We start from the raw sequence: 27,076 nt of genomic DNA on the forward strand, positions 1-27,076 counted from the left end.
AACAGCCAAAAAAAAAGGCAAGCTAGAAAACTGCATGCCTATGGGGATAGAGGTCTGAGGATATGGTCATACATGTGTTTTAATTTTTTCCACTAACAACTCCAAAATGAGCCGGCCGTGGTGGTGCATGCCTTTAATCCCAGCACTCGGGAGGCAAAGGTAGGAGGGTCACCATGAGCTTGAGGCTACCCTAAGATGACACAATGAATTCCAGGTCAGCCTGAACCAGAGTGAGACCCTACCTCAAAAAACGAAAAACAAAAACAACAATAAAACAAAAACCAAAGACAGAGGGTTTGAATTATAGTCCCCAATTCATTCCTAAGAAGTAGACCCATGAATTATTCTTTTTATGCTTTAAAGCCTGTTATTGCTCCTCTCACTGATACTTAATGTTTCATTGGCTATCTTATCCCAAGATAGAACAATGTCACCCCTTTCTGAATGTCATCAGCTTCTGTCCTAGAGATATTAGCAGTGACAGTCTGCCCTTTCCTCTTTGAAGCTGTACACATGCAAAGTGGAATTGCTTTGAACTTATGGAACGATCTGTGGTGGGTGACCCAAGTTTCTGCAATTGTCAACATGCATGGCCTTTAAACTCCAAAATAAACTTCCTGCCTCACATCTTTGCTACTGATTAGCTGCGTAACCTTGCGTTGACTCACTCTGCTAAGTACCACATATACAAAGTGGGACTCTTGCCCCAGTTATTAAAAAAAGTTGTTGTGAAATTAAATTATTGACCTAAATTGCTTAAAATATTCCCTGCATAGAATAAGAGCTGTGCATAAATCTAAGTTATTTCTTTGTTTTCTCCTCCCTCTCAGATTAACTCTCCAAATTATCAGATTTCCAATGTTTTATTTTTTCTTACTTTTCCTCATTTCATGTTATCACTTGCCCTTGATGACTGTTGTCATCACATCTTTTTGTTCTTTAGATGTTCTTCTGCTGTCAAAGCACACATAAGCCATCCTCCTATGTGCATGGACCAGGTTTGGCCCTTTCTCAAACATAAAGTATCCTTTTTTTTAACATTTTGAGTCTACATGTCTTACTTTTGTTTTTAACATGTTGTTTGCTTTTGGTGGTTTAATAATATCCAAAAGATAATCCAAAACTAACATAAACACTGTAAATGGTACCTTAAATGAATCTGCAAAATGACCAGTGTTAAGAATGCACATCTAGCTGAAGAGATGGCTTAACAATTAAGGCGCTTGCCTACAAAGCCTAACAACTTATGTTCAAATTTCCAGATCCCACATAGCCAAACTCAGTGACGCAAGCACACAATATCACACACACACACAAGGAGGCACACACATCTGTAGTTTATTTGCAGTAGGCCGAAGGTCTTGGCATGCCCTTTCCCTCTCCCTCTCTCTCTTTCTCAAAATAATAAATTTTAAAAATGCACATCAACCATGATCGCCACCTGTGGGTGATGGTTGGAATAGATAATAATCTCCAGAGCCATTGGCATTGAATGGGAAGGAAGAATGTGTGTACACATTTGCACATACATAGTACATAAAATTTGTAAGGAGATACACCAGTATTCATACTTAGGACTTCAAGTGGATTTTTTCAATCTGCTTATTTTCTTTTTTAAAAAATATTTTATTTTCACTTATTTGACAGAGAGAAAAAGGGAGAGGGAGAGAGAGAGAGAGAATGGGACACCAGTGCCTCCAGCTGCAAACACACTCCAGACGCATGCACCACCTTATGCACCACCTTATGCATCTGGCTAACGAGGGTCCTGGGGAATCGAACCTGGGTCCTTTGGCTCTGCAGGCAAATGCCTTAACCACTAAGCCATCCCTGCAGCCCATGTTTTCTAATTACAATGGAATGTGTTACTTTTGTAGTAAAATAAATGAACAGGAAAGGTAGAATTTTGGAAGGGAAAAGTAATGGGAGCAGAGAAGGAAAATGCACATTATGTAAAATATATTTGAATTTATGTTATAGCCAATAAGAGGTTTAAGTGGAAGTGATAGTGATGAGTAAAGTTATGATGCAAACTAAAGATGTTTTTGTAGGTACTAAGCAAAAGGTTTTATCAGCTATGTTTACTTGGACAAGTGGGTCTAAATGTGAATTTTTCCTTGTTACCCTCTCCCTTTGAAATTCTAATTATTTTGTAGTCACATCTCTTAATTACTCTTTATCCTTTTATTGCCAGAGCTTCCTCTGGAGTGGATTATCTACTCTCAACAAATAATATTATAACCAGAGTGGGAGGGCTGTGGTCTGAGCCATGTTTCTTTGAAGCTGGATAAAGCCAAAGAATCTCCACAGACAGTTTACTTACAATTCTATAACTTCCATTCTTGGGTTTTTCCCTCTTCAGCGTTCTTAGAGTATGCATGCATTCTTCTAATGCAGAGCCCTGTGGAATACCAGTCCATTGTATGTCTCTCTTCCTTAATATGGGGCGTGTATGTACACAAACAAAACTGAAATGGGAACAAGAGGAGCTGATGTGGTTGTTTTAAGAATTTGTATTAAATTATATTATATTAAATTATATAAATTTATATTATATTTAAGAATTTATATTGTCTGTCAGTCTTTCAGGCACTGATGATTGATAGTAGAATTAGATCAAATGGTAAATACCTGTAAAGACCTCTCCTTTATTATTAAATGTTATTGCAAGTAAAGCTAGTAGAGGGAGATAGTGACTGTGGTGTACCCTGCCACCTGTGCCTCCTTTCTTGTGATGACATTTGATAGATGGTTCTTCCCCCTTGTCTAAATCGTAATCTTTCCTGGGCCCTTTCTCATTCTGTTAGAACTCCTTGCTCTGCACCCCATTCCACAAGAAAGTGACTGGATCATCAGCTCCTCTAGCCAGGGCCTGAATGATTTATTGTTCCATTTCCAGTTCTGGGGTTTGTTTTAGTGTCAGCTTCTTATATACTGAGAGTAGCCATTGAGTGGACAACCCAAAAGAAATTATGTTTAATGAAAAAGGAAACCTATTCTCCATCCCTCAGGTGAGTCTGAATAAGCACCTTTGTGGTTGTATGAAGCAAGCATGCCATTGCCCATTGATCAAGTGATGACTTTTCTGACTTTCCGTGAAATCATGGTTTCTTCAGTCTTAGCTCAAAAATCATGATGAAAACCACAGTGGAAAATAAAGTCATTAAATTTCAGATATATCTCTTATTTCCTTACCCTTCTTTCAGTTGTGAACCATATGTTTGCTTTTCATGTTTAAAACAAGCAAAAAAATGGCCATGAAAAAAGGAATCTATTTCATTACTATGGTTAAAGAGACCATCTATTCTGTTCCTTTTGCATCTGAAAAATTGTTCCTCAAAATAATTTCATAGAAAAATTGCAGTGAGAACTTACAGTACTATTATTTTTGAGCTTTGGGATTTTAAGTCTTGGGCTTAAAACTTTCAGAGTTTTTTTTAACCATTTGGAAAAATAGGAATAACAACGACTCCATAAGATTGTGATGTTAAATTATGTTATACATCTATACATTTATAACAGACATCATATTACCTAGCACAGAACATAAGTAGAAATTCACTAAATGCAACCTGCTTTACGATTTCAATACAATTAGGGATGGTTTCTGGGAAAACATAGTATTTAAGTAGTTCAATCAGGATCAAGCATAGGTAGAATGGGGCAATAGATAGATGGAATAGCATGTTTAAAGTGGTATTAGAAATAAATTTATACAGTAGACAAGTCCTCTGGAAAGGACTAGAGGAAGGAAGAACGCTTTGTTTCTTTGTTTAAGATTTATTTTTATTTACTTGAGACAGAGAGAAGGGGAGAGAGAAAGGCAGAGAGATTGTGTAAAAATGGGCTGTGCCAGGGCCTCTAGCCACTGCAAACAAACTCCAAATGTGTGTGCCCCCTTGTGCGTCTGGCTAATGTGGGACCTGGAGAATCAAATCGAACTTGAATCCTTTGGCTCCACAGGCATGCACCTTAACCACTAAACCATACCTCCAGCCCTGTTGCTTTAAAAAACAAAACAAACAAACAAAAAAAACTAACTACAGGACAGTGTAAGGAAGGAGTGAGTTTTAGATACATCAAAGACAAAACCTAACAGAGAATGGCTATATCCAGGACCAAGTTGATGCTGTCTTGTGGACGTCAAGCTTAGTGGAAGACTGAGAGACTAAAAGTTCAACTGAATGAAATTAGATACAGGGAGGAAATGGAAAAGGTGTTTGGGATATTGGTGAGGATAGGATTTAGAAAGTGGGCATCTAAATTATGAATATCTTAATGAAACATTAAGATTTTTCAGCAAAAAAGTAAAAACAGAAACCAAGGCTTTTGGGGGTGGGGGTTAAAGAAGAAATGGCATTATCAGAGAAAATTCATGAGTTACAACTACAACAGTGGATAAATACCAATAAAAAGGGAAGGATTGAGGATCATATATTATAGTGCTTAACTTTAAAAACTTAAAGCTTAAAGTTAAGGGGAGAGAAAAATGAAACTAAAGAGGCGAGGAAGCCTGGAGCAATTGAGCACCAGAGCTTGGGAGTATCAAGCCCTAAAGGAGAGCAGAGAGGTACACATGCTCCAGTGTGGAGTAAGGACCAACGTCACAGACAGCCGAGGAAAGAGTCCAGAGTGCAAGAGGGCGTGGCCAATCTTGTCTCTTTCCACCTGCACATCTCCTTCCTTGTTGTCCCCATCATGAAGTGCTGAAAGCAGCAGCAGCAGGTGGACGGCCAACTCCTTACCTTCTGTGGGGGTTTGATTCATGTGTCCCCCATAAACTTAGGTATTCTGAATGCTAGGTTCCCAGCTGATGGAGATTTGGGAATTAATGCCTCCTAGAGGGAGTGTATTGTTGGGGGCGGGCTTAAGGGCTTTATTGCCAGTTTCCCCATGCCAGTATTTGGCACACCCTCCTGTTGCTGTGTTCCACCTTAAGTTGGCCAGGGGGTGATGTCCACCCTCTGCTCATGCCATCGTTTTCCCCTGCCATCGTGGAGCTTCCCCTTGAGCCTGTAAGCCAAAATAAATCTCTTTTTCCCAGAAGCTTCTCTTGGTTGGGTGATTTCTACCAGCAATGCGAACCGGACTGCAACACCTTCTCTCACATGTTCTTCTGCTTGACAAAAGACCATACTCTCTGTGACCTCAGACATCATCTCTGAGTATCAGTGACTGTCAGTCCTCCTTGATCTAAATTGGAAACATACTAACCCCCCCCCAACTTTGGAAAAGTATACAATGCAATATTTATGTAGTCTAAGATCCACTTTCACTGTAAACCTGTGCTAATGAGAATGCTGGTCACCATCTAGTGTCTCCTCAGGAGATAACAGTTGTGAAAAGGTCATCATATTTTTTATCATTTGTGAATTTTTAAAATTGTTTTGTGTAAACTTAGTGATTCATGTTCCTGTTATAAATAGTGAGAATTTCTACAGGGAACTGAAGGTGTTTATGCAGCATTATGATGCTTGGATGTAATTGTCACTTGAAACTTAAATTATCTTTACTTTCATGCCTAGTTAGTACTCATATATATGACTACATCATTACAGAGAGTGGGATATAGGGACAATTAAATAGACAAAACAAATGACTCAAGTCATTTGTTTCTTCCAGACAAACACATTTCAGCTGGTTTATCATATGAAAGTGAGTGGTTTAAAAATGCTACACTGATACTTAGATCTTGACACATTTATGACTCTTCCCCAACCCCAGTATCATTGTGGCAGGTTGTTGGTAAACACTATCACTGAGCCATCCCCAGTCATGAGACTTGTTGTAGTTTTATCCTCAAAATTCAGTCTGGAAGGCTAAAGAGGTAACTTAGTTGGTTAATTATTTACCTTCAAGCATAAGGACCCAAGTTTGAGCCCTAGAAACCACACACAAAAAAGTCAGGCTTGGGTTCCTGCACTTGTTATCCCAGCACCAGGGAGACCAAACAGGAGGGTGCCTGGAGTTTACTGGCAAGCCAGTCTAGCCTAACTCAGTAAGTTCTAGGCCAGTAAGAGACCCTATCTCAAAAACAGTGGATAGTGCCTGAACAAAAGGCATCCAAGGATGTTGTCTGGCTTCCATACTCATGCATGCATACCTGTGCTTTCTTTTAAAGTTACATAGGAAAATAGAATTTATAATATGTCATATTATAGGTGAGGAAACTTGAACCTCAGATACATGAAGTTAGGTGCATGTCCCATTGTTCTACTTTGAATCTTCTTTTCTTTACTTGCAAACAGAGAGAGAGAGAGAGAATGAATGAATGAATGAATGAATGAATGAATGAATGAATATAGGCAGCAAGGGTCTTTAGCCAATGCAGACAAATTCCACATGCATGCACCACTTGCTGCATCTGGACATGGGTACTCTGGAATCAAACTCAAATCAGGGTTTTATAGGTAAGCACCTTAACTGCTGAGCCTTCTCTCCAGCCTGACTTTGAATCTTTAAAAAAAAAAAAAAATTGAATACTATTTTTCAAACATTTTTCCTCAATTGTTAGAAAATAAACATAGATAACAGTGCTTTTCCTCAAGGTTTGCACTATGAGGTATGTGATCATCATTGTTATATCCACTTGTATTGACCTGTCCTTTTCAGTAGCAATGCACTAAGTTTCTATGTGCTGTGTTTTTTTTATCCTTTTGAAGTTCTATCACACCTTAAGGAATTTGAACACATTTCTCATACACTTCACAAAATTTGTGATTAATCCTCATTCAGTTGTTTCATATTCTCACGTGTGTCCATCTTATACACATGTGAATGCAAACTATATAATTACTGAATCACAAGTGGTATTAATAAATTTATTTATGAATAATTATGTCTTCCTTTGTTACTTACCTTTTGCCATTAAATTTCCTTAACATCACACACACACACACACACACACACACACACACACAAAACTTTTATGATGACCTACAGCCATGCAGCCCTGTTTGCAGATCCAAAATAAATACAGTAATACATATAACCTTTCAGTGGAAAAGCTGTGTGGGTCATAGTACCTTAACAGATCTATGAACTTGCATTTGGCTTTGTAGTTGACCACAGATGAGATGTAGTGTGAAGTAAATAAAGAAATATACATATCTCCAGCACATATCCCATGTTCTTGTCTTAAGATTGTCAGCTAAGTCCCTGTTCTTCAAAGCATAACATCAAACTTAATGCAGAGATTCAAAGAGGGAACCTTGGCCACTCTCTTTTCTTTTAGTTGAAAGTACAGAATTCTCATTGCCTGCCCTTTAGTAAAGTACATTTTGTACTTTAAAGTGTACAGATGTTTGAAAAATATGTGTGTTCTTTGGACTTAGACATGAATAAGAGCTCCCTATAACTTTCCTTTTTTTTTTGCCTGTCTTTTTAGATATGGGAAAATAGTCTCCACGAAGGCAATTTTGGATAAGACAACGAACAAATGCAAAGGTATGTTTCCTAAATCACAGCTTTAGAAAAATTTGGAATGCTCTTAGGTTTCACAATTATCCCCATTTTATTAAAAAACAAATCTCCTATGTCACCCAGTTCCTATCTTGCACAGTATCAGCATATTGCTTACGTTTGTTTTGTCCCTGGTTGAGCTTTGGCTGGAAACTCAACCACCACTAGCAGGTTGCCAGAATTCCAGATTTGGCGCCAGTAGAGTTAACATGCAAAATACTAGTTGGCATTTAGCCCCTGCTTTTAAAAGGGGAGTAGTGTTAGAAAATAGCTTTTCTTTCCTGAGCCTGAGGAGATTAGAGCTGCTTACTGGAGACCATTGGACTGTACTAAAGAACTGAAAAGATTACATATTGTGCAAATTGGCTCTATTAATTAGAATAGAGTAGTTTTAAGCAGTACTTAATTACATGTTTCAATACTCTCAATTGTTCTCTGCTGAATGCCTGTTGACAATATTGGCAGCAGGGAGGAAAGAACCGTTTTCACTGACCAAATTGTGCTAGGGAGGGGAGGTCATGCACCCCTTTGAAATATGCTGCTGCATTAATTTGATGCACTGACCTTCAGTTTTCCATGTAATTAGGATGAGCTCATCCAGCTCCGTGAGCTGCGAGAGAAGGCATCCAGAGCCGGCAGCCTGGATGCTCTGTGGCTCTGACTTTTAATGATCTAGCATCTTAACAATAGGCATGTGATTTCTAGGAAAAGGGAAGAATGGAGTCAGCTGACTTTGAATCTAACTACTGACCCCATGAATTGAAACAAAGTTGACAGGAATAGGCAGAGAAGGCAGATCTCCTCATTAATTAGACCCCAGTTTTTCAAGTGGCGGTGAAGGGACAGTGGCTCAGCACCATCTGAAAAAGGCAAGGACCATAAATGAAGCCTGTGGTGGGGCCTCTCCTTGTAAGCGGCCATTTCCTTTAATCTAGACGTGAAGTGGTTCATTGTTCTCTGTCTCTTCTTCAAAGTGCCTAGATTTAAAGGAGCTATTGTGGCAAATATCTAAGCCCGTGTTTAATCAACATGGCACATTAAGGCGGTTTTGCCTTGGGACAGTGAATAGAGTGTGCTTTATGTAGAGTGGTACCCAATAAATACTTTAAATGAATTAAACTAGAGAGAGTCAAATTAGAGATGGAAATGCATATGCTTAGTTGCCAAGATCAGTCTCATTTAAAATTTATAAATGATTTGGGAGATCAGAGACACGGGGAAAAAAAATCTTAGTTTTATAGAGAAAAATAGGTGGTTGCAAGCACAAAGCAGGAAGCTGATTGCCAAAGCTAATTTCAAACCAGGAGAGAAATCACAGTGGATAAATGATGTCAGCCTGCCATACCTCCCCTTCTTCTCTCACCCACCCCAGAAAACCTCTTATGGTATGTCAGCATGCCAGACAGCGAGCTGGCATGCTAAGTGTGGGTGCAGACTCAGAGGCCCACCCCAGGTGAATTCCATTGCACCTCTAAAGAGAAACTACTGCTATAGACTCTTCTCTAGTGGCAGCCACTCCTCTGGAAGCCCGAATTCCACCACATGTGCAGCATGATGTGACAGAGGCATGGGCATAAGAAACTGAGGCTAACTCTGGTAATACCATATTGCAAAGCTGTACTGTTGGAAAGGGTCCACAGATAAGTGGAGAAATCGATGGGGCTTCTAAATTAAAATAAGGATAATTCAGAGCTGATTTTAAATCCTGTATGTATTTTATATCCTCCTGGAAATCTTCCCCTCAAGTGGGTTTCAGGAGACCTTACCGTGTGTGGGCCTAGACATGAAACCCTTTCCACCTCACAAGCTTCCAGTAGTGCATGCAAACCGATGTGAAGGGAGTATGTGATGACAAGAAGAGCTGGGGGAATAGGTGGGAAAGTAATGTTAAGGCAAATGAGGCTAAATGCCAGCTTGACTCGTCAAAGTTAGGTAAAGTCTTACCCAGGATAACTTGTCATGGTAAGTATATGAGTAAATTTGCATGTTAGAGAGTTGGGTTGGTTATAGATAAATTAATACATGAGAGATTATTGAGGATTATTATAAGTGAAAATTCATATTAAATACTAATTTTCATAAATTGAATATTTTTAAAGAATTACATATATGGAAGTAGATGTTAGGTCACAGGTCATTTTTCTTTCCACAGAACCTATTTGGGACAAAGAAAACACTTATGTATGAATAACTTGTACATTCTTTCTCAAAGATTCAGGTGTTATGTTATGTTTCAGTTTTTATCGGAGTTTAGCCAATGAAAGGTATTTAAGTATTTACAAATACTGTGGTATGTGAGAGATTGAGGTGAAAAAGCTCTCAAAAGATTGACTTAGAAATTGACATTGGTATAGAGCTACGTATATGACAAGGATACATATATACTCAGATACAAGCAAAAATGGAAAAGGGCAAATCAGATGAATTGGAAAAATAAGAATAATGGTTTCATTTGCTATAAAATGGGCCTGTGTTTCCTAGTGGCAAAAGAAAAACTGGAAAACATAGCTAACCCCATGATTCATTCATTACACCACGGGGGATGATTTCTGTAAGCAAGCTGCTCCTGGAACCTGAGAAGTGGTCTCCTCAGAGCCTCAGTGAGAGAACTTGGATCTTACATATTCAACTTCGCCTTCAAAGACAGCCGCAATGCATGTTTATATAACTAAGTCTCATTAAAACCATGAATAGCTACGTTGTAGATGGTCTCATACGGACTTGAAAGTAGCTAAAGACAGCAAAAGAGCACAAGGTTGTGCTCACCTGCTGCATGTGATGAAGTGTGACACTAGGATTCAGTAGAGGCCAGAAAGGCATGTCAACAATTACATGCGACCATCATGCATTTCCCTTAATGAAAACATAGTAACAAAAATATCCCATTGCACAAGTGGATCACTTCATCAAGTGCAGTACCTTGACCCATTTAGTGTACATGATTAGCACTAGCAAAGTTGGTAGACGAAAGTCCAGCATCCACTAGTAGGAGCTGCATCTTTGCAGAAAAGCTGAGGATTCGTTTATGAATTCCAGAAATTGAATGAGATAGACAGAGCCTGCCTGTGTGTGCCCACAACTTTGCACATTAGCAATAATATCAGATTTCTACACAGCACCCCACGATGCATTTAACCTAATTCCTAACCTGGCAGTTGCGTAGTGTCCTCTGCTTTGGCCTGGATCACCCGCCTCCCTTTGCTCTCCAACCTGGCTATTTCTGTGCTGTCTAAATCAAATTAAGCCTTTTCGAATCCAATTCCAAGTAATATAAAGAAGCTGCTTTTTGTTTCAGCTTAACATTCATCTCTCCTAAAACATCTATTTCTGAAATCGATAGTCTACTGTATTTCATTATAACTCTGTTTGTTAGCAGGCAGCATTTTGGGTACTAATGCTGCGAATCTGTCCAGCCTGTTTCTGAAGCTTTGTGTTTCATGTTGTTCCCATGTATGTGTCTCTCTTGACACTGATGTATGTCATGGGTCAAAATGACCATTTGCTCATAAGTCCTGGAAATCAATGACAGGTTTGGCTCTTCACCACCTCCATCCAGCTGGTGCTTTTCTTTTTCAATTTATACTTACTTAAAATTAATTTTAGAACCATGTATATATGGTGCTGCATGCGTGTAACCCTAGCATTTGGGAGGCTGAGGAGATCCCAAGGTTGGGTAGTCTGAGCTACATACTGTGACCTTGCCCTAAATATATATTTATACATTTATGTGTTACAAATTAATAATTGATGTGCACTCCATGAAAAGCTGATAGTTGGACTGAGTCTCTGGTCCTTTAAACAGCATGCTAAACCTACTTACCTTTCCTCACTAACTTCAAGAGTTCCCGCTTTGAAAACGCGTTGCTCAAGGGATCTGCTGAGGTTTGTGGAGCTGTTTGCTGTATGCTGTGGAAATGGGAGAGCACATTCTCTTCTTCTGTTACTTGCTACTATTCTGTACTGCTTGGTGGCATCCATGTGCATATTTTGCCACCCTACCCTCACCCACCTCTTTTTCCCTAATTTCCTGTTTTGATTTGTTGTAGCCTGGAAAAATAGATGACAGGCTCATTAAAAATGTTTGTGAAATTCTGGGTAAATAACTCTGAGGAGCAGCCTCTCTTGCTGGTTATTTGTTAGTTTTATTTCATTCTGCTTTGAAACCTCTGGTGTGAACTGATGGAACAACTATTTTGGGTATCTGGAGACATTTTCACGTCCTCTTTTATTTTGAAGCGAGCTGACGGGACTGTTTTAGGGTAGGTGAGTAATTTTAACCAGGCACTACATTTTAGATTATACGGTAGTATCTAGTGGCTATACTTCTTATAATTTTGAAAAGTAAGGTGCAGTCTACAGAAGAAACATGTTTTTTGTTTGTCATTTTTCACCTGCTTTTCAACACTGTTTATCTGAAGTTGTTTCCCATACTGCTGTCATCTACCTTTTTTCTTGGTTGGCAACTTAAATGTCATTGTTTTTCTTAGTAACTACAGGACATCTGAGAAGCTCTTGAAGAAGACAAAGCGAGCCCCTGCACACACACACTTTAGAAAGATAATTGTCCTCCCTGTAACAACGTAGGACAGAGTCCTGAAGAAGCCACTGCACTGTGGCTTTGCACATCTGGCCACCGGCGGAACCGTCTACTTCTGTGGGCTGCGTCAGAAACAAAACGGAGTCTCTTTTGGTTGTGTTTTTGTTATTTTCTACTTAACCAAAAAGTAATGGCTTACAAACAAGCGTCTTTTGCATTTCAGGTTACGGTTTTGTTGACTTTGACAGTCCTGCAGCAGCTCAGAAGGCTGTGTCAGCACTGAAAGCCAGTGGAGTCCAGGCTCAAATGGCAAAGGTGAGTGAGGAGGTTCACTTCTGAGCTGACACAGTTGCTCCTCCACCTCACTAGCCTCCCCTTGTGGACTCTGTTCACATTGTTAGCAAGACATTCGGAGCCATCCCCTGCCTCATACTTTAATGTGTAAAGGATTTGGAGTATGTTTACAGGTTACGTAGTAAGTTAATGTAATTCCATAAGGAAATGAAGAAGTAGCATCAGGTTTTCTTTCTCTTTTTTTATTTTAAATGAGAAGGAGAGAGAGAAAGAATTGGCACACCAGGGCCTTCAGCCACTGCAGTCAAACTCCAGACACATGTGCCACCTTGTGCATCTGGCTTATGTGTGACTTAAAGAGTAGAACCTGGGTCCTTAAGGCTTCACAGGCAAGCGCCTGAACTGTTAAGCCATCTTTCCAGCCCAACACTAGGTTTTCTCAGGCTTTACGATCTGTACTGACTGCTTTCTAAGAATTTTAAATTTCATTGCCCAAGGAATTAATCCATTTTAGGCACACCTCAGAGAGGGCAGTACATCCTAAAAGCAGAAGTGTAAGCAGTTAAGAGGGAGGAAGGGGATCAACAAGAGAAAGAAAAGGAAGGAGAGTGAGCAAATGAGAACAAAGTATTATGATATGTTTGTATGAAAGTGTCAGAATGAAACCCATTCCATCACATTCTAACCAAAACATTAATTTAAAAAAGGTAATTATGCAGAGTAGGTCATATTTTGAAGAAATATATGACTGGCACATGCATGGATTTATATAAATTATTTTAATACAAATGTAAGTTATAAATGTCATTTTCCTATACAGTAGTCAGCGATTTTTACATATTGGTTATTTATGACATATAAATCTACCCTTCAGTAGTTGTATAGGGCTTTTGTCTAGACCTGTTTCTGGTGAACTTTTTTCTCTTTTTCTCTTTATTGTTTTATTAAGAACATACTTTGTATGGATACATCATGTGCTGGCCCCATCTTTTCCCTCCTCCCAGCCCCCATTCTGCTCATAATTCCCCATGGGGTTGTGGGTACTGCATTGTGGGAGCAGCAGTCAATTATTGGGGGAAGGGAATGCCTCTGGGCATGATGTCCCAACCTGTGGCTCTTACAGTCTTTCTGACCCCCCTCTTTCGCAAAATTCCTGGAGCCATGGTGGGTGTGTTTTAAGTCTGCCTCAGTGATGGGTTCTTAGGAGCCTCTGGATCTCTGCCTTGGTGGGCGCTGAGTGTCCTCAGTGCCCGTCTCCTTCACCCTGCGGCTCATTGTCACACTCACCATGGAAGTCGCTCTCTTGCTCATTTCCCCACTTCCTCTGTGTTTTCACCTGGGCCATGACTGAGGTGACAGTGGTAGTTTATCTCCTGGGGTCTCACTACCTTCTGAAAAATGAAAACAGAGTTCTGCACACACACCTCCGGAACAGGGGGTCATCTTGGGAAACTTTTAGCATTCTGGGTGAGGAATATTGTTGAAAAATTTCTCCAAGTGAGGAATGTGATAAATATGCCTAAGTGCAAAAGGACTGTCAATGGAGACCATGTGTTTAATGCTTACTAAATATTTTACACAGTATACGTGAACTTTAATTACTATAAAAATAATGTTTTCCCTGAAAATTTTATCTTGTGTTAGTTTCCCTGCCAAGGTTTATAGCTAGAATCTGAAATAGCATAATTCAGATATGTGAGTGGGGTTGACCAGGCATGTAACATCAAGGTCCTTATCAAAGTGAGTTTAAGACACCCAGTCAGTTTCTTTTTTTTAGAAGTTAGGTCAAGTACGGTGGCCTACACTTTTAATCCCAGCAGTTAGGAGGCAGAAGTAAGAGGATCGCTGTGAGTTTGAGACCACCCTAAGACTACATAGTGAATTCCAGGTCAGCCTGGACCAGAGTGAAACCCTACCTAAAAAAAAAAAAAAAAAAGTCAGGACTCTTTCAATAGATTTGATGAACTTGGAAAAGTTGGCCTGTAATGATTTAGATCCCTGGTCTACTGTAATTATAACTCTAAAGCTAAAGGTATCTCAGATTGTGCTCCCCCAAACTGCTCCCAAGTAAGTATATTTTTATTAAAAACTAAGAGGCAGCTGGATGTGGTGGCACATGCCTTTAGTCCCAGCACTCTGGAAGCAGAGGGGAGAATCAAACACCAAGAGTTCAAGGCCACCCTGAGGCTACATAGTGAATTACAGGTCAGCCTGAGCTAGGATGAGTCTTTACCTCGAAAAAAAAATAAAATAAAATAATAATAATAATAATAGGAGGCAACCCTTTATTGCCCAAGTGTAAGCTTAACGTATGTTCTTAAGCATAGTAACTATAATGGAATTATGAAAAAAATATGAGATTATTATTCCTCATCAATTCCTTGTAAATATTTTCAAGCCTGAAAATTTGAAGTTTAATATTTTGAGTATTCTTTTCAAAAAGCAGTATAGCACCAAAACTCATGACTTTATACTGTCCTTCTTGACTTCTGCATAGTAATCTCATGTAGCACTTTCCCATGTATAAGGTTTCTGTAAGTTCAAGGACTCTGATGAGGACATGTGTTACCTGCTCAGAACTCACCTGCCAAGAGCTACTGAAGAACATTACATGCAATCACCAGAATTGAGATTTTGCTTTGAATATACAGTTTTATTTTGAATATAAGAGCCCACACAAGTAATGATTTCAGGAATTAATAAGAGAGATCACTTTCCTAAAGTAATTCTTGATTTATATACACAATAATTGGGTTGTCCTTTGGATTTTCTTCAACTCCAGAGTATAAGTTAAACAGAAACTGTGAATAGCAAGCATCATGATTTTCTGATCACTAGTCTGGCACATAGAGCAATTTCCAGTGGTACTGTTGAGATTGTAAGCATGTTGTGAACACATGATAACCTGCTTTGTGTTCAGAATGGGTGACTGGGCTTTCCATGTGAAAGGAATCTTTAACACAACCTTGAGAAAACTGTGTGGTCCACTTCCTTTTTTGTCATGTTTTTGTGTCCATGTATGTGAATGTGGCATCCATGTGCCACAGCATGCACATGGAGGTCAGAGGGCTACTGTGGGTGTTGGTCCTCTCTACCTTCTTTGAGGCAAGGTCTCAGGTTTTTCACTGCTGCTTTTTTTTTGCCAGGTGAGCTGGCTCATGAGCTTTCAGCAGATTCTCCTGTTTTGGCTTCTCTTTTCACTTATAGTTGTGCTGGGATGACAGCTAGCTACCACAATGACCAGCTTTTTTTTACATGGGTTCTGGGGATCCAGACTCAGTTGTTCAAGCTTCTGTGGCAGGTGATTTATCCACTGAGCCATCTTCCCAGCCTTTTTTTCTCTGGTTCAGAAAGGATCTTGCCTTGTAGCCTAGGCTGGCCTCGACCCCGTGATTGGCTGACTCCCCCTCTATCATTGACAACCATCAGGAGGAAAGAATTTCTCAGCCACACTTGTTAGGCCTTCAGCCAGCTTTTTCCTTTTTAACTGCTCATCTTCTGAGGCAAGAAATCTACCCCATTGTACCAGCAAGCCCACGGGATGCCTATCAAGCTTCCTGCAAGGGCTGCTGAAAGCCCTGTTGGTTGGCTGGTAATGAGAGAGAAGCCGACCACATGCGGAGGCTCAGAACATGGCTGCCTTTCTTACTACATAAAAATCATTTTTAGCTTCTCCGGTCTTTAAGAAAGGCAGCAGCTGGGTGGTCAAACAACTGATACCAGTTTTCAGCCATCTCCTTGCAGTCTCACTGTAGGTCTGGTTTCTCGGTGTAGAAGAGCACCCAACTTCTGCTGGAACAGTTATGCAGACGCCTATTTTATCACCCTCATAAAATGTAGAGGCCTGCTTTAGAGTGCTCCCCTGAACACTAAGCTGTCATTACACATTACACAGCATTTCCAGCACCTGTAATATTAAGGAAAATAGTTTATTGTTTAGAAGAAGCCATTATAATGCATTTAGCAAATGGTACTGGGTATAGACCAGTGCTGTATGTCACACCGGCAGTGCACTTAGAATGCCAGCTTCCCACAGGCTGATAACGGCTCCTGTTCAGAGACTTGCTCCACAGGCTCTATTCTGCAAATTGCCTAGGAGAATTCATCCCTTCCTCCATCATATGTGGGGAGGACCAGGGTACAGGCTCACCAGGTCCCTGATTTCATTCTCCTATCTTTAAAATATTTTAAATGCCATCAGCTTTCTTGTTTTCATTAAAAAAAGAAGAAGGCGGCCGTGGCTTTGAGTGTCTGTACTTATGCTGATAGGGTCAAGGAGCACCTGGCACATCTTTTGGGGGAAGACTTTTAAGGTTGAGTCTGGCTCCTGTGGTAGGATTATAAAAGATCCACCACTATCCACTTTCTTCTAGTGAATGAATCCACATATTATCTTTTGTAATATGAAATAATGAAGGGGCATTCGGTTGAGGAGAGGCAGATATACAATATTGTTTGACACATTGGGCACCTGGGTTGAGATACAACCCCAAAGATATTCAAACCTGTACTACAAGTTGAGAGTTAGAGACTAGTGGATGTTTCTCATGCATATTCTAACTCCCAATGTCTAGGTTAGTGTTTGCTTGGTTCATTGAGGAGCGAATAACTTTCTTCTAAGTCTGGACAGACACTGGGATGGTTTGTGCCCATGGAGTACCCTGTAAAACTTACCAAACAGAAATGGCCTTGGGCCTGTGGAAAGCCTGTTTATGTCAAACTTGGCAGATGTTTCATATGTGTCTTCCCTTCCCCCATAAAAGACTCAGATTCTAAGCCCAGTATGATGGCTTCTACCTATAGTAGAAGCCCTTGGGAGACTGAGACAAGAGAATTACCATGATTTCTAGGCCAGCCAGAGCTACAAATGTGAGACTTTGTCTCAAAAATTCATGTTCTATGAAAATAGCTCAGATAGCCAGATCAAAATATGTAAAGCATGAATGGCGAGTCTGTAAGAAAGTGCCTTCCCTGGACCTTTGGCACTTCCTAACACTTGGTGGGGGTCACCAGGGGTCAGTTGGCTGGTGGCACATTTTTCTTAATAGACAGGCAGGCAAGTAAGCAGGCATTCAAACCCTGCTCCACCCAGAGGCCCACCCTGCTCCAAGCAGTTTGCAACCATACACCCGTCAGCAGTGATCTGCTGGTTGGTGAACCTATTCAATACAAGAGAAAACAGATGTCTGCTCTCTCTGCCAAGTCCCTTTCTTGCATTTTAGAAACCATTCCACATGCACAAGGGAGGGTTTTGTTAATTTCTTTCAGATGACGACTGAGTGCTTTACAGCATGTGGGACCTCTAAGCCCCGCTTTTCTACTCAAGTGAACATTAGGCTGCTTAGCCCTCTCACAGTCAATATGGAGCCTCGTTTTACATTTTCTAGAGAAGCCCTTGAACCCCTTCTGTGCCTAGGGACATAAAGACGCCCATTGCTCCTGCTCTTTTTGGCTACCTACAAATAAATGATGGATTAACTTTATTCAAACATAATAACTTCTTACAGTAATTTATTATTTAGACATAATAAAAGTTATGGTTGTCATAGATTTTAAAAGTCTAAATTAGCCTCATTGAAAAATACCACCAATGATTAGCAGTAGTTTATGTCCCGTTCACTATGAATATATAGTAATGAGAATGTGTGAACAATTTTGGGATTAGCTATTTTTGTGGCTAGTGCTACCAGCTTGGGGATTCTTCCCCTTGTTTAATGTTTTTAACTTTAAAATTGCTGTAACTTTGTAAGCAGTGTTTTACAAGACAGGATGACTATGGGAAAAGAAAGAATAAATACTATTGACGCTAAGAGTTAGCCCAAATGAATAAACCTGACATGGTTTTCACTATAGAAAACAAATGCAAAACAAAAAAGAATGATGGGGGTGTGTCTCAATGGTACAATACTCAGAATATACAGATTCATGGGTTCAATCCTCAGCACCACACAAACAAAAAATCCACAGGAAATATTTATATAAATTTAACCCATTATCCTATTTTATCAAAGAATAGGTAAAGAGGGTTATTTTTTCTGCTTCATAATTTTAAAATAATTTTAGCTTTCCTCATTTGCAAACTTTCAAGTTAAATCAGAACTTTGTAAAATAGGTAGTGTTTTTATTAATGTTTTACACAGAAGCAACTAAAACACAAACTCAGAAGTACTTACAGCCACCTTGTCAATGCCCTTTTAAAAATAATTTGTTGTGGCTGGGCGTGGTGGCACATGCCTTTAATCCCAAGCATTTGGGAGGCAGAGGTAGGTGGATCACCATGAGTTTGAGGCTGCCCTGAAACTACATAGTGAGTTCCAGGTCAGCCTGGACTACAATGAGACCCTACCTCCAAACAACAACAATAATAATAATAACAATAACAATAATTTGTTGTGCCACAAATTCCGTGAGCACTCTTGAATGTATTAGTCTTTGAAATCTTTATAATCATGATTTAAAAGAAAGTCCAAAATGTTTTAAATGTGCACCTCTTATGTAACATGAGTATTTCAATGATCATTAATAAGGGAGTTCTCTGTTTCATTCTGAATCTAAATATGATTCAGAAATCTCAGTCATTGTGATCATGTCCCTCCCCTGCTAGGGTGACATCAAAAAACTTCCTCTTTTCCAAGGCGTGGCTTGAAAACTGCAGTTCCTCCCCCGCCTAGCACCACAAAGTGTCATATCTTTCAGATGTACCAGTGTTGCCTAATAGCATTAGGTCACAAGCATTTTTCTTTTATTACAAAACTTCAATTGTTAGAGTAGAAGGTAAAGTTTCTATCACTCTTTGTTGGGTAGGAGGGCCGGTTAGCATAGGGCCGCACACAGTAGTGCAGACTGGCCTTGACCTTACAGCAGCCCTCCTGCCTCGGCCTCCTGAGTGCCGGACCACGTGCGGCCCTTGACTTTCTTTTTCTTCAAGGATGTTTTTGCAGCTTGGACAAGGCTGTTAGTTTCTGTGGCTTTTGTGTGCAGGTTCTTCCAGAAGTACATGGCCATTTCCCTTGATGTTAGCACTCCTGGTGTAGAAAATAAAACCAAAACCTTAGATAGCTTTTCACAGTCAGGTTCAGTGTCTTCACTTCTACTTGCCCCTCAGGTCCTTGCCCATCAGGGTTCTCTAGAAGAACAGAAACAATGGGATGAATGTGGATTATGGAGAGGGTTTATCAGAATAGCTCACTGGGCAGGGCAGTCCAACAATAGGTGCCTGTGAATTGGAGAGTTGGGAGGACCAGTACCTGCACAGCCCCAGGTTGAGTCCACATTGGAAAGCTAATAAATCTGGGTTCCAAAGTTCATGAAGGGTAACAGCAAGAGGGTAGTCGCAAACACCAGTGAGTAGCACAGGTGCCAGGCAAAGGACCCCATGTCCTCTTGGAGCTTCTTCATATGTAGTCCACCACCAGAAGAGCCACCCACTCTGGGGAAAGTCTCCTTGGAAATGTCCTCACAAAGCCACCCAAGAGATATGTCTTCCTGACTTGATTCCTAACCTGATGGAGTTGACAGCAAATTAACCTACACAGAATTAGCCATGTCCTCTCTTTTTCCCAGGAGCATTCTCTTCTGACCACCACCATTACCCATGTCTTCTCTCTTCCCTATTTAACTATAATTTTCTAGACAGGCAGGACTGGGGTCATATTTGCCTTAAAGTGAACATCTGGAATATACATGATGCAGTAGAAATTTAGCTACATGAGACCACCTTCAAGGAGAAATTAATTCTCTTTGTACTGGTTGGTGCCAGATAGATTGTCATAGTAACAGGAAGTGTCTTCTAATCTAAGAGAGCTTCAGAGACTGGAAGGGTAGGGATACACTGAGATGATCAGTGAGGAACTGTGATTTTCTGGGTAATGTTGGTAAATATAACAAGTGAAGTGGAAATAAAAGGATAAGATTATTACTTCTTACACCTCAGAAGAATTTGAGAATTTTAATGCCTAGAACCAATTTTATTGAGTTTCCCTGTGTTTTGAAAAACTGCTTGAATTATTGCCTTACATCAGTTAAATCACTTTCCAATTTTTAGACATTAAAGATGTGCTTTATATAACTGATAGTAAAGTGTTTTGCTTAGTGTAAGACAAACTAGTGGCACCACTTTAACTTGCCTAATAGCAAAGATAGGAGCCATGTCTTTTAGCCTGCAAATGGTTAGTACGTGTTTGGCCTATTACTGCTGAAAATTTGGAATGCTTTAATTCTTTCTTGGGTCCACTTTCGACACACTCTGAAGAGTCCAGACTATCTGGACTGGTCAGGTTCACACTGCAGTCCTCAGTGTATCCACCAGGAAGTTGTTGCCCATAGTTCTCAGCCTTTGTTAACTTTATTTCTTGAAAAAAAACAGGACATTTGCCATTCTTTAGGAAAGCAGATCGTTACTTCATTTATTAATTGATTTGATTGATTGTTGGAAACCAAGCTCAGAGCCAGGAAGATTTCATATCAGTGAACTACATCCCCAGGTCTAAAATATTTTAAATCTTTTAAGTACCAAAGATCAGTGTACATTGTTGCTTCAGCATTATATAAAAGATTTCATTTCATGGTTAATTAGTGTTAAGATACATTGAAAAAAACTTGATACAAATTCAAATATACATAATGCCTCACATATATTTTTAAATATTGTATATTTCAAAGATCTAGGAAATTATGAATGTGTGAATCTGTTGCCAAAGGCTAAGCCATCAATTAATAGCTTTACTAAAAGTACTCATTAAAGAAAAGGCATAAGCTCTTACGTACTTCAACATGTAAAACTACAGTTAAACAGATGGGCTTAGTGGTAGAGCTCTTGCCTAGAAAGTTCAAGGTCCTGGGCTCAATCCTTATTTCTAGGAACAAGGTCAAGATGGGGTACAAGGTCAGAGGCGAATCAGAGTTTATATCTCATAGTTGAAGAGGTGAGTTTTGACATGGACCATACTCCTGTGTTGGGTAGGCTTTCCTCTGATGTCCCACACGCATCATCCATATACACAGCACAGCAGTCCCTGGTCAGGAGAAAAGTCAGTTGTATCTCTTTTGTTCTGGATGACTTTACCCCAGCACTGGAAGGCTAGGAGAGAAATGAAGTAGGAGAATTATTTCTCAAACCTCACTGCCTTATTAATCCCCTAGGCATCATGTAAAACGCAGCTTCTAGTTTGGTAGGTCTGAGGTAGGGCCCAAGAGTGTGCATTCCTAATAATCTCCCAGGCAGTTGTAGTCCCATTGGCTGTTAGAGTCCCCATTGTAGAACAAGGGCTTACCCAACCCGCCTGCCCTATCCCCTCCCCAGCTTAGCTTTTCAAGTCAAAAATTCACTTTGGGGCTGGAGAGATGGCTTAGCGGTTAAGCACTTGCCTGTGAAGCCTAAGGACCCCGGTTCGAGGCTCGGTTCCCCAGGTCCCACGTTAGCCAGATGCACAAGGGGGCGCACGCGTCTGGAGTTCGTTTGCAGAGGCTGGAAGCCCTGGCGCGCCCATTCTCTCTCTCTCCCTCTATCTGTCTTTCTCTCTGTGTCTGTCGCTCTCAAATAAATAAATAAAAACTTTAAAAAATATATTTAAAAAAATTCACTTTGTCCATACGATATCCCTTTATATGTCTTTGGGTTGCTAGTTTAAGTTAAAAGCTCTCTGTTTTCTGCTGTTGACCACTATTTAAAAGTTAGTGAATGGAGCTACATGTGGTAGTGCATATATGTAACCTTGGGACGTTGAGGCAGGGGGATCAGACATAGCAAAACTTTGTCTCTAAAAAAGATGGGGGAGGTAAGGTAGTATAGCATCTACCATAGATAAGATATGGGGAACCTGCACACAGCCTGCACTGGGCTCCGTACAACAGGGTCCAGAATCCTTTATGTGTGTCCCTGTCGAGTTGTCAGCAGCAATAGCCTTTGCACAGTACTGTGCCTACACTGGACTCTAGAAACAGCAATGAAGGAGAGGGTGGATGGCTAAATTTGGAAACATTAATGCTGCTGAGAGTTGCAGTTTCATGAGAAAAACCTCCCTGGCTCAATGTTGCAGGCCAGTGGAGCCCCTTCCAGATCTGTTAAGAAGGGCTCTGTGCCAAGTCTGACCTGTGCCGATCATTCAAGAGTCAGGCACTGTTTTCAAGAGGTCTATAAACCCCGTGATCTTACTAGATAAGGCTTGAGCAAAGTCAGCAGCTAAAGAAAAGTATCAGTGTTAACATTAGTATCTGGTCTTCTATTGGAAAGTGATAAACAGTTTTGTGTTCTACTTTAGCAACAGGAACAAGATCCTACCAACCTGTATATTTCTAATCTGCCACTGTCCATGGATGAGCAAGAACTTGAAAATATGCTCAAACCCTTTGGACAAGTTATTTCTACAAGGATACTGCGCGACTCCAGCGGTACAAGCCGTGGCGTTGGCTTCGCCAGGTAACCTACTGCCCTTTCTTTTTTATATGACAACAACTAGGTTGTCACAGGAATTTAAAAAAAAAAAAAAGTTCAATGATCATAAAGAGAAAACTTAAGCCAGGGTTATGGGAACCAGATGCACCATGCACTTAAATTACATGTAAATTTGTGTGAGTCTTCGTACATCTTTGAAGGTTGACTAGGATTCTCAAAACCAAGCACACAAGCCTGGTTGCTCAAGGAAGGAGCTGTCACAAAAGCGGTAGTCCTGAACTCATGCACTTGCACGTGGAAAAAAGAAAACCAGGCTCCCTAACACCTAAGTTTCATGGGTAAATGATCTAATTAGGTTTTTAAATTAAATATTTCAAACATTCAAAAAAGACAAATCTGACACTTAACAGCTATTAAGATTATGGGGTGGTTAACACTTTACACTTCTTCCAATTCTTTTAAAAGTAGCAAATGTCTCAGATATAACTAGTGTGCCTTCACTCCTTCCATTTAGTTGGTATATCTTCCCTGAAAAGATACTTTACTTTGGTTTACAACAAAAGGAGATGTGATTTTTTGGCAAAGTTATAATGCTAAAGCTCATATACAAAAGCTGGTTGTACATGTGTTATTAGCAAATTATTAATAGTGTGTAGTGACAGGTAATAACTTCATGCTTTAAATTATTAACTGACTTTGAAAGAAGAATGCTGGCATTTTACTTTCCTATAAAATGGCAGTCACATCTTATCACAGATGTGTGATTTCAACAAGGCAATATTTATCACATATAATTTTACATGATACTTGACATGATAGAAAATTAAGGCAAAAAGAGCTATCTATTTTCACCTAGCCACCAAGTCACAAATCAAGGGCTGTGTGGCTCTGTTGACTTACAGTCCATTGCTCTGTTAGGCCAGATAGTTCTGTAACGAGACTCAACTATCCCTTCGGTAGTAAGTCGCCAAGGCTGGCCCCTCCAGTGTATGGCTGTGAGGGTCCAGGTGAGACAAGGAATGACCATATCATCCCTGCTGTGGGTATTCTTCTAAAAGCAGATCAAGTATGTATCCTCCATATTCAAAGACACAATTTTTTTTAAAGTAAAATTTAATTAGATTGTCACTGTTTATTAAAACTAACCTGCAACTCCCTGGATGATCTTTTCATATAGTGTATTTTGAGTAAGTGATATGAATGTTCCCATTGAAGAAAATCAAGTCAACATAAGTTAACTTCCCAGTAATACGTCTCAAATGTTTTTAACCACCTGTATATGTGAAATAAGTTGTGAAATTGGGCCCTGGCCTATAATTCTTCCTCTGAAGTCAAGATGACAAAAATACATCATTGACTTTACTAATTTAATTTTTTTTAATTTTTAAAAATTTTTTTATTTATTTGAGAGTGACAGACAGAGAAAGAGGCAGATAGAGACAAAGAATGGGCACACCAGGGCCTCCAGGCATTGCAAATGAACTCCAGACGCATGTGCCCCCTTGTGGGTCCTGAGGAATTGAGCCTCAAACTGGGGTCCTTAGGCTTCACAGGCAAGCGCTTAACCACTAAACCATCTCTCCAGCCCAAATTTAATTTTTAACTCAAAGCAAATGAAAAAATACACCTAAGGCATACCCTCTGATTAACACACAGCTATCATGATTCATTTTTCTGTCACTTGTGGATTCATAAAAACACAGACTAAAATCAAGCATATAACAAGTATGTTAGTATATTAAGCAATTGTTTGTAACTCAATATCATGACTAAGAAAGCTATTATGTATGGATTGCTGATTTCCCATAATTAGAAAGTTATAATTTGATATACCTGCTCTGCATGTAATTTACTCATCTTTTATAATTGAGAATGTACTCCTATATTAATATTTTACTATATAAGTACAAATGTAACATCTAAGGATAAACCCTTTCTTATTTACCATATTCATGTTTTTGCTAGGTTTCATATGTATCCAAAAACCTCAAAGAATAGTTGTGTGTGCATAGCACAAAATGAAACTAAGAGACTTTTATGTATTTAAAGGTGCCTTGTTTTTTTATATATAAATAGGATGGAATCAACAGAAAAATGCGAAGCTGTCATTGGTCATTTTAATGGAAAATTTATTAAGACCCCACCAGGAGTTTCTGGTATGTTGTCTAAAATTGTGTCAGTATTTTTATATCGTATGTACATAACTTTGGCTCATAATGGCTCTCTCTTAAATTTGTGTGTGTATAGGCACAGCTGGATCTCATATTGCTGTAATGTCCAGCTTTAGATGGGTGCTGAAGCCAGGCCAGCAAGCTTTTTGGTTTGTTGTTTTTGTGTGTGTGTGAGAGAGAGAGAGAAAATATGAAGCCTCAGCCACTGCGATCAAGCTCCAGATACTTGTGCCACCTAGTGTGCATATGGAACCTTGCACTTCTCTCGCCTTTGTGCATATGGGTTACATGGGATCTGGAGAGTCCAACATGGGTCCTTAGGCTTTGCAGGCAAGCACCTTAACCACTAAGCCATCTCTCCAGCCCCAGGCAAGCAAGCTTTATAAGCAAGCACCTTTAATGGCTAAGACATAATAGCTCTTAAGAACAAAACTCTCACTTTACTATTTAATACTGTCTTCTTTTGGGGGATGGGGGAGAATGCTAGGTTTGTTGGAACATCTCTGTGTGCATACATGTGCAGGCCAGATGTTGACTTCCTCAATCATTCTTCACCTTTTTTTTACTGAGAAAAGGCCTCTCACTTGAACCCAGAGTTCATCAACTCAGCTAGCTAGCTGGCCCTGGAATTCCATGTCTCGGCCTCCCAAGTGCTGGGTTTACAGTCAGGCTGCCATGCCCTCTGGGCATTTACTGTGGTTCTGGGTTCCAAACTCAGTTTGTCATGTTCACCTGACAAGCACTTCATTAACTGAGCCATCTCACCAGCCCCTAAAACTTACTTCTTTATATTAGCAAATTAGACTTGAAAATCCACCTCTTCCTGGGGACCAAAAGCGTAAATATTTTTTGAAGTAGTAAGCAGGTGACTTATAAACATAGAATATGCTCCTCTGATGGGTATTCATGCTCTAAACCTATTTTATCACCACCCACAGTAACCTTCCCATCTCTGTCTCACCCATTGAGAGTGTTGTATCTTTCCATCTCAGCATCACGTGAACCTCAGCTCCTGTGCCTTCCTTGCCCACTCCACTTTGGTCACTCTCCCCATTGCTTAACTGTGTTATCATATCAAGACCACCACACCCCAGGAGCATTTCGTGCCAAGATAATATTCACAAAAACTTCTGGGAAACCTCATCTGACAAACAAAGTGATCCTTTCATTGTCTCTCTTCACTGGCCCTTCATTTGTTACCTATCCCTACAACATCTGGCCTCAATTTATAAGTGCTAAATTCTTCCTTTACATCAACCGTTGCTCGCCCCTGCCTGCCTGAATGCTGAGCGTGGATTTACCCTGCAGCAGACTGCCTGCACTCTTCCCTGTGTCACTAGGCAAGTGACGTGTCTTCTGTTAAACCAGACCCTCAACAGCGCTGGTCTCTCTGTGCCCTTGCCCACCCCAGCAGCAGTCTTCTCTGTTTTCACCAGCTGTATAACCCCTACCAGCACAGAACACATGACTTCACTTCCTGCTTGACGAACAGAACTGAGAGCACCAGAAATGCCATCAGCTTCCTCCATCCTCCCCATAAGGGACCTGGGGCCTATACCCTCCCCTTTCCTTTCCCAAGGATTTTAAAGCTGTCTTTCAGATCCTGTCCCACAGGGCCTTGCTCTGTTTTCTTCTCATGTCATTTAATCTTTGTGTTTTGCTTACATTCTTTATTTTATCAACAAGACCAAAAATTTGTACTTTGACTTACAAAATAGAAGATATCTGATAAGACTAACCAGTGAGAAGATGGTAGAAAATACACAAACAGTGCTAGAAAGAGAAATTGTGAACTGCAGTCGACATTTTTACATTCAGAACTCAGGGAACATAAGTGTGAACTGCTTTATGCCAAAAACTTTTATAGAAAAAGATGTTTGTTGTGTTTGAGATCATTCAAGTTTTGTGATCTTATAGCTAAGATTAAGCACTGTTCCTCCCTAGCTCCTTCTCACAAACACAGGGAACTGCCCTCACTTCCCATCACACCTTAGCTCTCTCTACCCTATCTCCTCCTACGATGCTGTTGACAGTCCTCTTGCCAAACATCATGTTTTCTGGGGCAACTGTAACAGCATAGCACAAATTAAAGAGGCCTCAACAATATAAATGTAGTGACAGAGGTCCAAGATGGAGGGTACAAGGTGGACTTCCTGCTGTGAAAGAAGGGTCTGCTCTAAGCCTCTCTCTTTGGCTCCTAGATGGCCACCTTCCCCTTTT

The 27,076-nt window shown here is 40.1% G+C and overlaps 1 protein-coding gene across 5 annotated transcripts in view; it reads left to right on the plus strand.

The window, feature by feature from the left end:
- Rbms1 (RNA binding motif single stranded interacting protein 1) overlaps window positions 1-27,076 on the plus strand; it is a 219,607-nt gene that overhangs the window by 164,481 nt on the left and 28,050 nt on the right. For all 5 annotated transcript variants that reach the window (XM_004651875.2, XM_004651876.2, XM_004651877.2 and 2 more), the window contains exons 3-6: window positions 7,388-7,446; window positions 12,222-12,313; window positions 22,552-22,709; window positions 24,762-24,841. In XM_004651875.2, coding sequence (XP_004651932.1) covers window positions 7,388-7,446; window positions 12,222-12,313; window positions 22,552-22,709; window positions 24,762-24,841 — 389 coding nt within the window. The remainder of the gene's footprint in view (window positions 1-7,387; window positions 7,447-12,221; window positions 12,314-22,551; window positions 22,710-24,761; window positions 24,842-27,076) is intronic.

The sequence above is a fragment of the Jaculus jaculus genome, chromosome 4 (assembly GCF_020740685.1).
Source record: "Jaculus jaculus isolate mJacJac1 chromosome 4, mJacJac1.mat.Y.cur, whole genome shotgun sequence".
In the NCBI taxonomy this organism is placed as follows: Eukaryota; Metazoa; Chordata; class Mammalia; order Rodentia; family Dipodidae; genus Jaculus; species Jaculus jaculus.